This window comes from Theropithecus gelada, chromosome 4 (assembly GCF_003255815.1).
Source record: "Theropithecus gelada isolate Dixy chromosome 4, Tgel_1.0, whole genome shotgun sequence".
Classification (NCBI taxonomy): domain Eukaryota; kingdom Metazoa; phylum Chordata; class Mammalia; order Primates; family Cercopithecidae; genus Theropithecus; species Theropithecus gelada.
Window position 1 is genome coordinate 38,304,592 of NC_037671.1, and position 14,679 is coordinate 38,319,270.

The 14,679-nt window shown below is 40.2% G+C and overlaps 1 protein-coding gene across 3 annotated transcripts in view; it reads right to left on the minus strand.

Annotated features, from left to right (window-relative positions):
- Positions 1 to 14,679, minus strand: part of SLC26A8 (solute carrier family 26 member 8) — an 81,467-nt gene that overhangs the window by 57,679 nt on the left and 9,109 nt on the right. For all 3 annotated transcript variants that reach the window (XM_025382646.1, XM_025382647.1, XM_025382648.1), the window contains exon 3: positions 10,489 to 10,628. In XM_025382646.1, the coding sequence (XP_025238431.1) occupies positions 10,489 to 10,628 (140 nt within the window). The remainder of the gene's footprint in view (positions 1 to 10,488; positions 10,629 to 14,679) is intronic.

Genomic DNA, 14,679 nt, shown 5'->3' on the forward strand with positions numbered 1-14,679 from the left:
ACAAGTTACTCAAGAATATATAGCTTGAATTTCAACTTCTGGGGCATTTATTAAATAATGCCAAACTGTTTTCCAAATGGTTGTGCAATTTATACTACCGCCAGTAATGTATGACAGTTCCCATTATCCACATCTATGCTAGCACATGATATGCCAGATTTTTAATTTTAGTGTGCATGGTGATAATTCATTTCAATTTCATTTTCTGCTTTATTTATTACTAATAATGTTGAGCACCCTTGTCTAGTTATTTTTATGGATTTATAGGAGTATGTATATTACAAATAAATCCTTTGTTGTATATTGTTTTGCAAGTATCTCCCATTCTATGATTTGCTTTTCAATCTTTTTTTTTTTTTGATATGGCATCTTGCTCTGTCTCCCAGGCTGGAGTACAGTGGTGATTGATCTTGGCTTGCTGCAACCTCCACCTCCTTGTTTGAGTGATTCTCCCACCTCAGCCTCCTGAGTAGCTGGGACTATAGGCGCGCGCCACCACGCCCGGCTAATTTTTGTATTTTTAGTAGAGATGGGGCTTCGCCATGTTGGCCAGGCTGGTCTCAAACTCCTTACCTCAAATGATTCACCCACCTCAGCCTCCCAAAGTGCTGGGATTACAGGCATGAACCACCGTGCCTAGCTGCTCTTCAAACTTCACAGTGGCTTTGAATAGATAGAATTCTTAAATTGTACTTACTTCAGATTGATCAGTCTTTTCCCTTGGGCTTTTCCTTTTGCTTTTGGTATCTTATTTAAGAAACCTTTTTCTACCTCAGGATCATAAAGATATTCTCTTATGTTATTCCAAAATGTCCTTTTTGCTTTAACTTTTACATTTAGGTCTTTAATCAACCAGGAATAGATTTTTGTGTATGGTGTAAGGTAAAGGCCTGAAATGTTTTTTTCTGTATAGAGACCCAAGTGTTTTACATCATTTGTCACTAAAGGCCTGTCTCTGTAGTGACATATCTGATACACAGTGTGTGTGATTCATATATGTGTGACTCTTTTTCCTGTTTCATTGGCTTAATTGTTTATCTTTGCAATATTGTACTGTCTTAATTGCTCTAATTACTTTAGTAATAGTTTTGGTAATTAATTTAGTAATCTCCATTTTTATTGTGAAATATAACATGCATGTAGAAAATGCATTAAAATAGATTAATAGATGTCAAGCTTACTTAATATTTATAAAACAAACACCCACGTAACTACCACCCAGGTCTGATTACACCACCACCTCTCCCCACAGAAGGATTCATTATTTTGGCATTTATGATAACAATTTCTTTGCTTTTCTTTATCAGTAGTGTACATATCCCTATATAATATAGTTTAATTTGCTCCCATTTTGAACTTTATATTAAAGAGTTATACTGAACACAATTTTATTTCTGCTTTTTTTTTTTGAGACAGAGTCTCGGTCTTTTGCCCAGGCTAGAGTGCAGTGGTGTAATCACAGCTCCCTACAGCTTCAACCTCCCAGCCTCAGGGAATCCTCCCACCTCAGTCTCTCAAGTAGCTGGGACTATAGGTATGCACCACCATGCCCAACCAAATTTTTTGTATTTTTCACAGAGACAGGGTGTCGCTATGTTGCCAGGCTGGTCTTGAACTCCTGGGCTCAAGCAGTCCACCTGCCTCAGTCTGCCAAAGTGCTAGGATTATAGGCATGAGCCACTGCGCGTAAGCATAATTGATTTTTATATGCTGATTTAGTATCCAGCAATATTCATAAAATCTTATTATTTTCTTTGTTTTTCTTTTATTTTTTATGCCTTCTTAAAATCTTTTTTTGCTTTTAAAAAATCATATTAATTTTCTTTATACTGTTTTGAATTCTTTGCATAAAAAATCATCTGTGAATAATGAAGCTTTATTCCTTTATAATTCTTATACTTTGTGGTTTCTTTTTCTTGCTTTAATATACTGTGTATGCACTCCATCATAATTTTGAATAGCCCCTATTTACTTTTTTTTTTTTTTTGTGGACAGTGTCTTGCTCTGTCACCCAGGCTGGAGTGCAGTGCTATGACCTTGGCTCACTGCAGCCTCAACCTCCCAGACTCAAGTGATCCTTCCACTTCAGCCTCCCAAAGTAGCTGGGACTACATGCGCTTGCACCACCACACCTAGTTAAATTTTTTTTTTTTAAATGTGTTTATTTATTTTAGTAGAGATGGGGTTTCACCATGTTGCCCAGGCTGGTCTTGAACTCCTGAGCTCAAGAGATCTGCCTGCCTTGGCCTCCCAAAGTGCTGGGATTACAGGCATGACCCACCATGCCTGGCCCCCATTTACTCTTGAAAAGCAACGTGTAGCATGAAGAGAAAATCTTTTGAAATTTATGGTTTTAAATAACTAACCAATGCTGGGAAGGTAAGAGAATTACTAGGTTAGCAATCTGAGAATTAAGTTATCTAGCCTCATTTAAACTTAGGCCATAGTGAAACAGAGGGAATTAAAATTTCCAAACTTCCCAACACCTTAAAATTTTCAAAAATTTTAAACTAATTTTAGAATTACAGAAAAGTTACAAAAATAATGCAGTTTCCATATATCCCTTCCACAGTTTCTCCTAAAGTTAACATTTCATATAGTCATAGTATATTGATCAGAACTAGGAAATTAACATTAGAAATTAAAAACTTTATTTTAATCTCATCAGTATTTTCACTAATGTCTTTCATTTTGTTCTAGGATTCTATCCAGAGTCTCACATTTCATTTAGTTGTTATTTCCCCTTATTCCTGCAATCTATAAAAGTTCCTTAATTTTTACCTTTCATGACTTTGACACTTTAAAAGAGTATTAATAGATCAGTTATTTTGTCAAATACTCCTCAATTTTGGTTTGTCTTATATTTCCTCATGATTGTACTAAGGTTATACACTTTCGGCAAGAATACTACAGAAATGATGTTGTATTTTTCTTATTACATCATATCACAGGATTCATAATATTCATATATTTTACTGCTGGTGATGCTCACATTGATCACTTAGTTAAGCTATTTTCTCCTAGGTCTTCTATTGTAAAGTAGTGGGGTAGTTAATAAATATCTCGAGGGAGATACTTTGAAAATATGCAAATACTGTTTCTTAGTTTTGCAAACTTTCACCCACTAGTTTTAGCATCCACTGGGTAGATCTTATGTACAATTATTACTGTAGTATTTTCATAAAGGTGATTTTGTATTTTCTTCTTTAATTCTACATTTGTACATTGGAATTCTACTGTGAGGAAGATCCAGCACCTTTTTAATAAGGTCTTCATCATATAGTATTTTTGTTTCATTTGAATAAAATTATTGTCATTAGGTATTCAAATGTAAGTACAATTTTTGAATTATTCATACTGCAAATTATCTTATTCACATCAATTAAACTAATATTCAATCCGTTAATCAAGTATTAAGAGCTGGTTGGTAGCCAGGCGTGGTGTGGCTCATGCCTGTAATCCCAGCACTTTGGGAGGCCGAGGCGGGCAGATCACAAGGTCAGGAGATCAAGGCCATCCTGGAGAACACGGTGAAACCCCATCTCTACTAAAAATACAAAAAAATTAGCCGGGCATGGTGGCGGGTGCCTGTAGTCCCAGCTTCTAGGGAGGCTGAGGCAGGAGAATGGTGTGAACCCGGGAGGCGGTGGAGCTTGCAGTGAGCGGAGATCGTGCCACTGCACTCCAGCCTGGGCGACAGAGCAAGACTCCGTCTCAAAAAAAAAAAAAAAAAAAAAAAAAAAGAGCTGGTTGGATTCATTCATTCACATAGCTATGTAATCTTTTTTTTTTTTTTTTTTTCTGATGGAGTCTCACTCTGTTGCCCAGGCTGGAATGCAGTGGTGTGATCTCAGTTTACTGCAGCATCTGCCTCCCAGGTTTAAGCAATTCTCCTGGCTTAGCCTCCCGAGTAGCTGGGATTACAGGCACATACTACTACACCTGGCTACTTTTTGTATTTTTAGTAGAGACAGGGTTTTGCCATATTGGCCAGGCTGGTCTCAAACTCCTGACCTCAAGTGATTCACCTTCCTCAGCCTCCCAAAGTGCTGGGATGGTAGGTGTGAGCTACCATAACCAGCTATGTAATCATTTTTATTCAACAAATATCTTTTGAATACCTACTATGTGCTAGGTGTTGTGGTGGATGCTAGATATTACTCTTATGTCATTCTTATTTTGATACAAGATTATACTGATGGCTTGCTAATTTAGCAATGGGATATCCTCCAACTTTGGTCTTTATTTAAATATAAGTAGAAACTGATAGGGGGCTCATAGTTAAAGCATCAGTTCCAAGAGTTAGCTGTCTCATTGCAGCACCATAGGAATACGCTAGAAATTTTTTTCATAGAAGTAAAGTGACTATATTAATACAAATGGGCCATTTTGGTTGTAGCTGTCACATGAAAATTTCTTTTTGCAGGAATGCAACTAGTACATATGGTAACTTAGTGTGAATATTCGCTTATTCTGAGAATGCAAGGCTGGTTCAATATTCAAAAAAATCAGTTAATGTAACCTGCCATATTAAACATCTAAAGAGAAAAACCACATGGTCATATCAATAGATTTTTAAAAAAAGCATTTCACAAAATACAACATTCATTTATGATAAATTTCTCAGCAAACTGGAGTAGATGAAAACTTCCCTAACCTAATAAAGGGCATCAACAAAAATCCTACAGCTAACATCATACTTAGTGGTAAAAGACTGAGTGCTGGCCGGGCGCGGTGGCTCAAGCCTGTAATCCCAGCACTTTGGGAGGCCAAGACGGGCGGATCACGAGGTCAGGAGATCGAGACTATCCTGGCTAACGTGGTGAAACCCTGTCTCTACTAAAAAATACAAAAAAAAAACTAGCCGGGCAAGGTGGTGGGCGCCTGTAGTCCCAGCTACTCGGGAGGCTGAGGCAGGAGAATGGCGTGAACCCGGGAGGCGGAGCTTGCAGTGAGCCAAGATCGCGCCACTGCACTCCAGCCTGGGCAACAGAGCGAGACTCCATCTCAAAAAAAAAAAAAAAAAAAGAAAAAAGACTGAATACTTTCCCCCTGTGTTCAGGAACAAGGGAAGAATGTCTATTCTCACCATCCTTATTCAACATAGTATGGGAAGTCTTAGCCAGTACAACAAGCAATAAAAAGTTATAAAGGCCATTCATATTAAAAAGAAATAAACATAACTGTCCCTATTAATAGATGACATGATTGTCAATGTAGTTAATTCCAGGGAATCTACAAAAAATTCTTAGAACTAATAAAGGAGTTTCAGGATACAAGAAAAACACACAAATATCAATTGTATTTTTATATGCAAACAATGAATAACTGGAGACTGAACCATCATTTAAACCCCCAAAATGAAATTCTTTGGCACAAATCTAACAAAACTGTAGGATCTGTATGCTGAAAGCTACAAAAGGCTGATGAAAGAAATCAAGGGACCTAAACAAATGGAGAGACACCATAATCGTGGATTGGAAGACAACATAATAAAGATGCCAGTTCTCCCTGAAATAATCTGTAGATTTAATGGAATAGCTATCAAAATCTAAACAAAAACCTTTTTTGGTAAATTTAGATAAGCTGATTATAAAATGAATATGGAAGAATAGTTAAAACAATTTTGGAAAAAAAATAGCTGGAGGAAGCATATCACCCAAACTTAAAACTCACTGTCAAGACATGGTATTGGTAAACGGATAGACACATAGATCAATAGAACAGAGTGAAGAGAATTTAGAAGGAGACTCGCACAAAAGATGCCTATTTGATCTCTAACAAAGATGCAAAAACAATTCACTGGAGGATATTCTTTAAAAATGGTGTTGAGGCCGGGCATGATGGCTCATGCCTGTAATCCTAGCATTTTAGTAGGCCAAGGCAGGAGGATGCTTGAGGCCAGGAGTTCCAGACTGCAGTGAGCTATGTTCACACCACTGCACTCCTGCCTGGGTGACAGAGCAAAATCCTGTCTCTAAAAACAAAACAAAAGCTCAAAAATTAACCACAAGAAAAAAATAAAACCTCAATGGAAAAATAGGCCAAGTACTTGAACAGACCCTTCAAAGAAGATATGAGGATAGCAAGTTAGGCACATGAAAAGATGTTCAACCTCATTAAGCATTAGGGAAATGCAAATTAAAACAATGATGCGATACCACTACATACTTCTTAGAATGGCTAAAATAAAAGGTACTAAAAATGAGACTATCAAAATCAAAACCTTTTGCTCTGGAAGACTGTTAAAGTATGAAAATGCAGGCTCCAGACTGAGAGAAAATATTTGCAAAACCTGAAATATTTTGCAAAAACAAAATAACTAGTATCCAGGATCTACAAAAAATGCTCAGATCTCAATAGTAAAAACAGAATTTAACTAGAACATGGGCAAAAGACGTGAAGAGCCATTTTATGAAAATAACAGATGGAAATTAGCATATGAAAAGATGTTAAATATCACTAGCCATTAAGAGAATGCAAACTAAAACCACAATGAGATATCACTACATGACTATCAGAATAGCTAAAATAAAAAATAGTGACAACATCGAATGTTGGTGAGAGTACAGAGCAACTGGATCACTCATAGATTGCTAGTGGGAATGTAATATGTTAAGCCACTTTGGAAAACAGGTTGGTGAAAAAAGGCAACAGGCAACTCCTATATACTCCAGCAACTACACTCCTAAGCATTTATCCCAGATAAATGAAGACTTAACATTTATTTTAAAAACCTCCACATGAGGCCAGGCACTGTGGCTCATGCCTGTAATCCCAGCACTTTGGGAGGCCAAGGCGGGTGGTCACTTAAGGTCAGGAGTTTATGACCAGCCTGGCCAACATGGTGAAACCCTGTCTCTACTAAAATACAAAAATTAGCTGGGCGTGGTGGTGTGCACCTGTAATCCCAGCTACTCAGGAGGCTGAGGCAGGAGAATTGCTTGAACCCAGGAGGCAGAGGTTGTAGTGAGCCGATTGTGCCACTGCACTCCAGCCTGGGTGACAGAGCGAGACTGCCTCTCAAAAACAACCACCACCACCACCACCACCAAACAAAAACACCTGCACATGAATGTTCATATCATCTATATGTGTAATACTAAAACCTGGAAGCAATCCAGATATCCTTCAGTGGGTAAGTGTTTAACTATACCACGGACTATTACTCAAAAATAAAAAGTTATGGCCAGGTGCAGTGGCCCATGCCTGTAATCCCAGCACTTTGGAAGGCCAAGGTGGGCGGATTACAAAAATTAGTCAGGCATGGTGGCGGGCGCCTGTAGTCCCAGCTACTTGGGAGGCTGAGGCAGAAGAATGATGTGAACCTGGGAGGTGGAGCTTACAGTGAGCCAAGATAGCACCACTGCACTACAGCCTGGGTGACAGAGTGAGACTCCATCTCAAAAATAAATAAATAAATTAATTAATTAATTTTAAAAAGTTATAAACAATTGATATATACAATAATCTGGATGAATCTCCACAGAATTATGAGTGAAAAAAATCCAATACCAAAGGGTTATATGCTGTATGATTCCCTTTAGATAACTTTCTTGCATTGTTAAAATTGTAGAAGTGAAGAACATAATGATTGCTAGGGATTAAGAGGAGATAAGGACAGGAGGCAGGTAGTGGTGGCTGTAAAAAGACAACTTGGCCGGGCGTGGTGGCTCACGTCTGTAATCCCAGCACTTTGGGAGGCCGAGGCAGGCGGATCACAAGGTCAGGAGATCGAGACCATCGTGGCCAACACGGTGAAACCCCATCTCTACTAAAAAAAATTAAAAAAAAAAAATTTAGTTGGGCTTGGTGACGGGTGCCTGTAGTCCCAGCTACTTGGGAGGCTGAGGCCGGAGAATGGCATGAACCAGGGAGGCGGAGCTTGCAGTGAGCCAAGATCGCGCCACTGCACTCTAGCCTGGGCGACAGAGGGAGACTGTCTCAAAAAAGCAAAACAAAACAAAAACAAAAGCAAAAGACAACTTGAGGGATCTTTGTGGTGGTTAAAGTGTTCTCTATCTTGACTGAAACAATGCTGATATCCTGGTTGTGAGACTGTACCATAGTTTTGCAAGATATTACCATTTGGGGAAACTGAGTAAAAGGTACATGGGTTCTACCTGTTGTTGCTTACAAACGCATGTGAATCTATAATTATCTCAAAATAGAAAGTTTAATTTTAAAAATATTGACAATATCAAGTGCTCATGAGGATGTGGAGGAAATGAAATTCTTATGCTTTGCTGGTGGGGATGTAAAATAGTAGCAAAAACCACTCTGGAAAACAGTTTGGTGGTTTCTTATAAAGTTAAACATACACGTACCTTGTGACCAGCAATCCAGCTCCAGCTTAGTAAAATAAAAACTATGTTCACACAAAACCTGTGCATGAATGTTCATAGCAACTTCATTTGTGAGAGACCAAAACTGGAAACACAATCTCTATCCACAAGTGAATGGATTAACAAAAAGCTGCGATATATCCGTATAGTAGAATATCACTAAGCAATAAAAATTAACTATTGATACACACAACAATTTGCATGAATCTCAAAGGCATAATGCATAATGAAAGAAGCCAGCCTTTGAAATTTACATACTGTATGATTCCATTTATATGATGTGCTCAAAAAGACAGAATTATGGTGCTAAAGAACAGATCAATGGTTGCTAAGGGTTATAGATTGGCAGGGGGATGTGACTTTAAAAGCATGGCATGAGAGTTCTGGAGGTGATGGAACTGCTCTGCATCAATTGTGGTGGTGGTTATACAAATCTATATCTGTGTTTGTTTGTTTTGTTTTTTGTTTTTGAGATGGAGTCTCGCTCTGTCACCCAGGCTGGAGTGCAGTGGCACCATCTTGGCTCACTGCAACCTCCACCTCCTGGATTCAAGCAATTATCCTGCCTCAGCCTCCCAAGTAGCTGGGATTACAGGTGCACACCACCATGCCCAGCTAATTTTTGTATTTTTAGTAGAGATGGGGTTTTGCTATGTTGCCTAGGCTGGTCTCAAACTCCTGATCTCAATCAATCTGCCTGCCCAGGCCTCCCAAAGTGCTGGGATTACAGGCATAAGCCACCAGTCCCAGCCATGTGTGTTAAAATCAATCTGAGTATACACCAAAAGGGAAAAAAAGCCAATTTTATTATTTGATAATTTAGAAACAAATAAGTAAGTAAAGATTTAAAAAGTCATCTGTTTTCCCCAGTTAACAGTGCTGTACTAGAGTCGGATTTCAGCCACAACTTGTTTATGTTCTTGACCTCTTTTGTGCTATCCACAGCCTGCCTGATCACAAGCTTCAACCCTGCCTGCTGGGCCTCAGTAAAATAAAGAAGTGGAGGTGTTTAAAGACTATCTGGGGAACTATAAACTACTGTGAGTAAAGGATTTATAAAACCCATTCTATTTTTTGAGGATGAATTTGATCTTGGGTTAACTTTCTAGCTCTGTTTCCCTGGAAACCTTATAATGGTAGAATGGCAACTGTGTTACCAGGCAGAATTGCTTATGGTAAAAACGAGCCCAAATAGTATATTCCATCTGGACCAAGAGGACTGTGAATGAAAGATATATCCAGTTGGAAGCCCTACCTTTGGGATTCTCTGAGCATAGTGACTCTTACAACTGGACTTGTCCCTTGTGGGACTCTGGAAGCAATATTTATGGAACTGTTACAAGAGTTGTTGATTCCTATTCGGGAAACGAGTTTGTAAAGCCCAGATAAGCTCCCACACCTCTCTGTGGGATCTTGTTGTCTTGCATCTGAACTGCTACTTGGAAGACCAAAGAGTGGGCACTGGATTGCTTGTCACTTGCTGGAGAGATGCTGGCATGCTATGTTTCCTATCCTTTACCTTTTTCTTCTTTTTTGAGACAGGGTCTTGCTTTGTTGCCCAGGCTGGAGTGCAGTGGTGTGATCACTGCTCACTACAGCCTCGACCTCCTGGGCTCTGGTGATCCTCCCACCTCAGCCTCCAGAGTAACTAAGACTGCAAGCACAAGTCACCAGACCCCGCTAATTTTTGTATTTTTTTGTAGAGACAGAGTTTCACCATGTTAGCCAGGCTGGTCTGGAACTCCTGAGCTCAAGCAATCTGCCTGCCTTGGCCTCCCAAAGTGCTGGGATTACAGGCATGAGCCACTATGCCCAGCCTATCCTTCCCCTTTCTAGGTAAAACCAATGCCAAGTGAGATGTATTATAGTCATGAGTATGAAATAACTAGTTAAGGAAAAAAATAACAAAGAGTGGATGTTACAAGTACTCTGGAAAGCATTCAGGGGTCTAAACTAAACCAAGTCTTTTGGAACCACCCTGGAGACATTAGAAATCTGGCAGATAAGGGAACAAATGGTAATGCTGTGAATAAAATTCAATTTTTTTTTTCTATTCATCTAGCACAAGTAATTGTTTACCCTGGGCATGTGGACAAGGTCTGATACATTGTCTTTGGATGAACAGGCTTCATATCTTCCTTACCTTGGGGAACTTGCACAAGGCCAACACTTATACCAGCAAGTAAGTCTCCAAGAAGCCAATCTTTTAATCGATACATACACATCCATTCTAGGAAGGGAAAGATTGTAAGCATGCATCGTAGGAACCTGTGCCATGAGCAGCTGTGTGAGAGAAGAGCAGAGACTTGGTTAGTTTCTCCAAAGAAAATGCCCGCATAGCCAATAAAAGGCATTTGGCCCACATAGCCAAGAAAAAGCAGAGTCTTGTCAGCACTACTGACAGTTTGACATATTGGACCAGATAATTCTTTGTTGTGGGGCTGTCCTGTGCATTGCAGGATGTTTAGCAGCATCCCTCATCTCTACACATTTGATATCAGTAGAACTCCCTCCTTCAGCTGTGACAGCTAACAACAACATCTCCAGACATCGCCACATGTTCCCTGGGAGACTAAATCACCTTAGCTTCAGAACCAAGTGCTATGTATATGTCAAGAACTAAGCCATACACATCCAGCATGTAATCAGTTCTGTGTTTTCATAGGATGTTTGGGAAGAATTAAACCTACCAATTTTCCAGTAGAAAAATGGACTGCTGCTGTTTTCTCTTGATAAGGACAGTGTTTTGAGGTGTGACATTGATAGGCGGAAGGGCAGTTAACACATTCATGTCATTCCCAATTAGGAGAGTCCCCAAGTGCGAGGCAGGTGCACAAAGTGTGTTCTTTCTAATTATGACCCTCTGTGGAGGAGAGGAGAGCATGGCACTAAAATTTTTACCAAACATTTACTCTGGCCTTGACCTGTGCCACGCAGAAATTAGTAGAAAATACAGAATATGAAGTCCTGTGCTTAAGGACTTAGTTATGTAAAGAAACAACTTTATAAAATAAGACTTTATTATCCTTTAGCCCAGTAGATCTCAACTAGATGCAGTTTTGTTCCCCTGTGTACATGTGGCAATGTCCAGAGACTTTTTTTTTTTTGAGATAGAGTCTTGCTCTGTCGCCCAGGCTGGAGTGCAGTGGCACAATCTTGGCTCACTGCAGCCTCTGCCTCCCGGGTTCAAGCAATTCTCCTACCTCAGCCTCCTGAGTAGCTGGGATTACAGGCATGTGCTACCATGCCTGGCTAATTTTTGTATTTCAGTAGAAGTGGGGTTTCACCATGTTGGCCAGGCTGGTCTTAAACTCCGGACCTCAGGTGATCTGCCCGCCTCGGCCTCCCAAAGTGCTAAGATTACAGGCATAAGCCACTGTGCCTGGCCCAGAGACATTTTTGACTCTTGCAATTGGCAAGTGGGAAGAAGCTAAACATCACAGAATGCACAGACCAATTCTCCAAAAGAAAGAATTTTCTGGTCCAAAATGTCAATGATCCTGAGATTGAGAAAACCTGCTTTAACTTTCAGATCATCTAAAATGACAGAATCATCATTAATCAACCAGGAAAACCAATTTGGTTTTAAATTGCTTTTTGTTATTTAGATCTTAGCATGGGTTGAAAGCAAAAAGTATGAAGATTTTTTGTGTGTAAACTGAGCTAGATAATTGGGATTTGACTACAACAACAAATATAACTTTAACGTAGTCAGGGCTGAAGTGCGTGCTCAGACAAGTAATTTTACATATGTTTTACTCTCACAACTATGGGCATTACTATTGCTAAGGTAATTAATGCCAAATAAATATGACTTTACCAAGGTCACAGGAATGAGCAGAGATGGGGCTAGAAACAAGGTCCTTGATTTTAGCTCAGTGTTCTAGCCACTCTCCTGCCTCCAAATTTCCTGTTGGCAGCTGTGAAATGCTGCTTGACAGCCATGAGCAAGACCATTGGTTTGGAAGGAACATCACATTGCTGTTCTTAGGAGAGTCCCTGGGTGTGTGGCAGGTGTACAAAGTATGCTCTTTCTAATTATGAGCCTCTGTGGAGGAGAGTAGAGCATGACACTGGAACAGTTTGTTCCTTCACCTCATTCAGTCTCCCTTCCTCTCTGTGTGTCACTTAGGGAAAGACCAGCCAGCCACCCAAGGCAAAGTCATCAAAGCTCTTCCCCATGGTGAAAAATACAATGGACATGGAGTGATGAGGCTTTAAGAGTGACAGGAACTAAGGAGGGAATTAGAGGAATGGAAGTTGAAGCTGATGGGGAAACAGTATTAGCATTTAGACATGAATCTGGATTTCAGTTAAGACATCTTAAAAGTGAGAAATAGAAGAATCAAAATGAAAGCACAGAGGAGATTTTGATAAGAGGGGGGATTTGCAGTTGTTAAAGAGGAAGAAAATGAGGAAAGATATTAAGAGGTTTTCTGCAGAAAGAAAGAGATGGGGTTAAAATATTATTTTATTTACATTAAAAAACTCACTTATGGTCAGGCGCGGTGGCTCATGCCTGTAATCCCAGCACTTTGGGAGGCTGAGGTGGGCGGATCACAAGGTCAGGAGTTTGAGACCAGCCTGGCCAATATGGTGAAACCCCATCTCTACTAAAAATACAAAAATTAGCCAGGTTTGTAGTCCCAGCTGCTTGGGAGCCTGAGGCAGAAGAATCACTTGAACCTGGGAGGTGGAGGTTGCAGTGAGCTGAGATAGTGCCACTGCACTCCAGCATGGATGACACGGTAATACTCCATCTCAAAAAGAAAAAAAGAAAAAAAAGAAGAAAAAAAAACCTCATTTATCTAGTGCTATTTCCTAGTTGCTTTACAAATACTCTTTAAAACCTCATAATCACTTTATAAGGCAGGTACTATTATCATGTTGATCTTACAGAAAAGGAAACTGAGGCACAGCAGGGTTGAATAGCTTACCTAAGGTCACACAGCTGAGAAGCAGCAGGACTAGTATTCAAAATCAGGCAGCCTGGCTTCAGAATTGTGCTTTTTTTTTTTTTTTTTTTTGAGATGGAGTCTCACTCTGTAGCCCAGGCTGGAGTGCAGTGGCGCAATCTCAGCTCACTGAAACCTCTGCATTCTGGTCTCAATTCTCCTGCCTCAGCCTCCCGAGTAGCTGGGATTACAGGCACACGCCACCATGCTCAGCTAAGTTTTGTATTTTTAATAGAGATGGGGTTTCACCATGTTGGCCAGGCTGGTCTTGAACTCCTGACCTCGTGATCTGCCAGCCTCAGCCTCCCAAAGTGCTGGGATTACAAGCATGAGCCACTGTGCCCAGCTAGAACTGTGCTCTTAACTACTGTGCTGTGCTACTTTTCTGGTCAAAATTCAGAAGTGGAGAGAAACGTATGTTTTAGAAGTAGGGAGTAACAGTTGCTAGAAAGCTTATGGGAGGCAGAATGGGTCAGATTTAAGTGTCTGGATGGCAAGTCTAAGAAAGGTAGAAAGGAGTTAGGTTGAAATTTCACTGGGAATAATTTTTTATAATGAGGGTAAAGTTAGGGGAAAAGACCATCATTTTATAGAGACAAAGCCAATGTTGCCCCCAAATACCCTCTTTGGCACATGTCCCCGGATCCATCATGGAGCAGAGGAAGTGAGAGGACTAGAGAGGGATATCCAAGAGCACAACTTACAAAAGGCAGGATGTGGACAAAGGAAAATGTTTCAAGGAAGGGACAGTCTGCATCAGGGCTGTGTAGGGACCTTCCACAATTGTCACCAACATGCCAACATACCAACATGTGCCAATTGTGGGTGATAAACCAGGGGACAAGAAGGACTAGTAAATGTGACGACAACTTGAGTAATGACGATTGCTATAATGATGTAGGTCATGAAGGATTCTTTTTTTTTTTTCTTTTTGAGATAAGTCTCACTCTGTTGCCAGGCTGGAGTACAGTGGCATGATCTCAGCTCACTGCAGCCTCTGCCTCCCAGGTTCAAGTGGTTCTCCTGCCTCAGCCTCTCGAGTAGTTGGGACTACAGGCGCATGCCACCAAGCCCAGATAATTTTTGTATTTTTAGTAGAGACGGGGTTTCACCATGTTGGCCAGGATGGTCTCAAACTCTTGACCTCAGTGATCCACCCGCCTCGGCCTCCCAAAGTGCTGGGATTACAGGTGTGAGCCACTGCACCCGGCCTGGATTCTTAACCTGAGGTTTGTGGACCCCCAAGGGATCTGTAGATAGTATTTGGGGATATATGTGAAGTTACGTAGGAGAACTTATATCTTTACTTCACTAACCTCTTTAGCATTTCCTTCAATTTTGAATGTTGGCAACAAACCACAATAGTATCAGCAGAACTT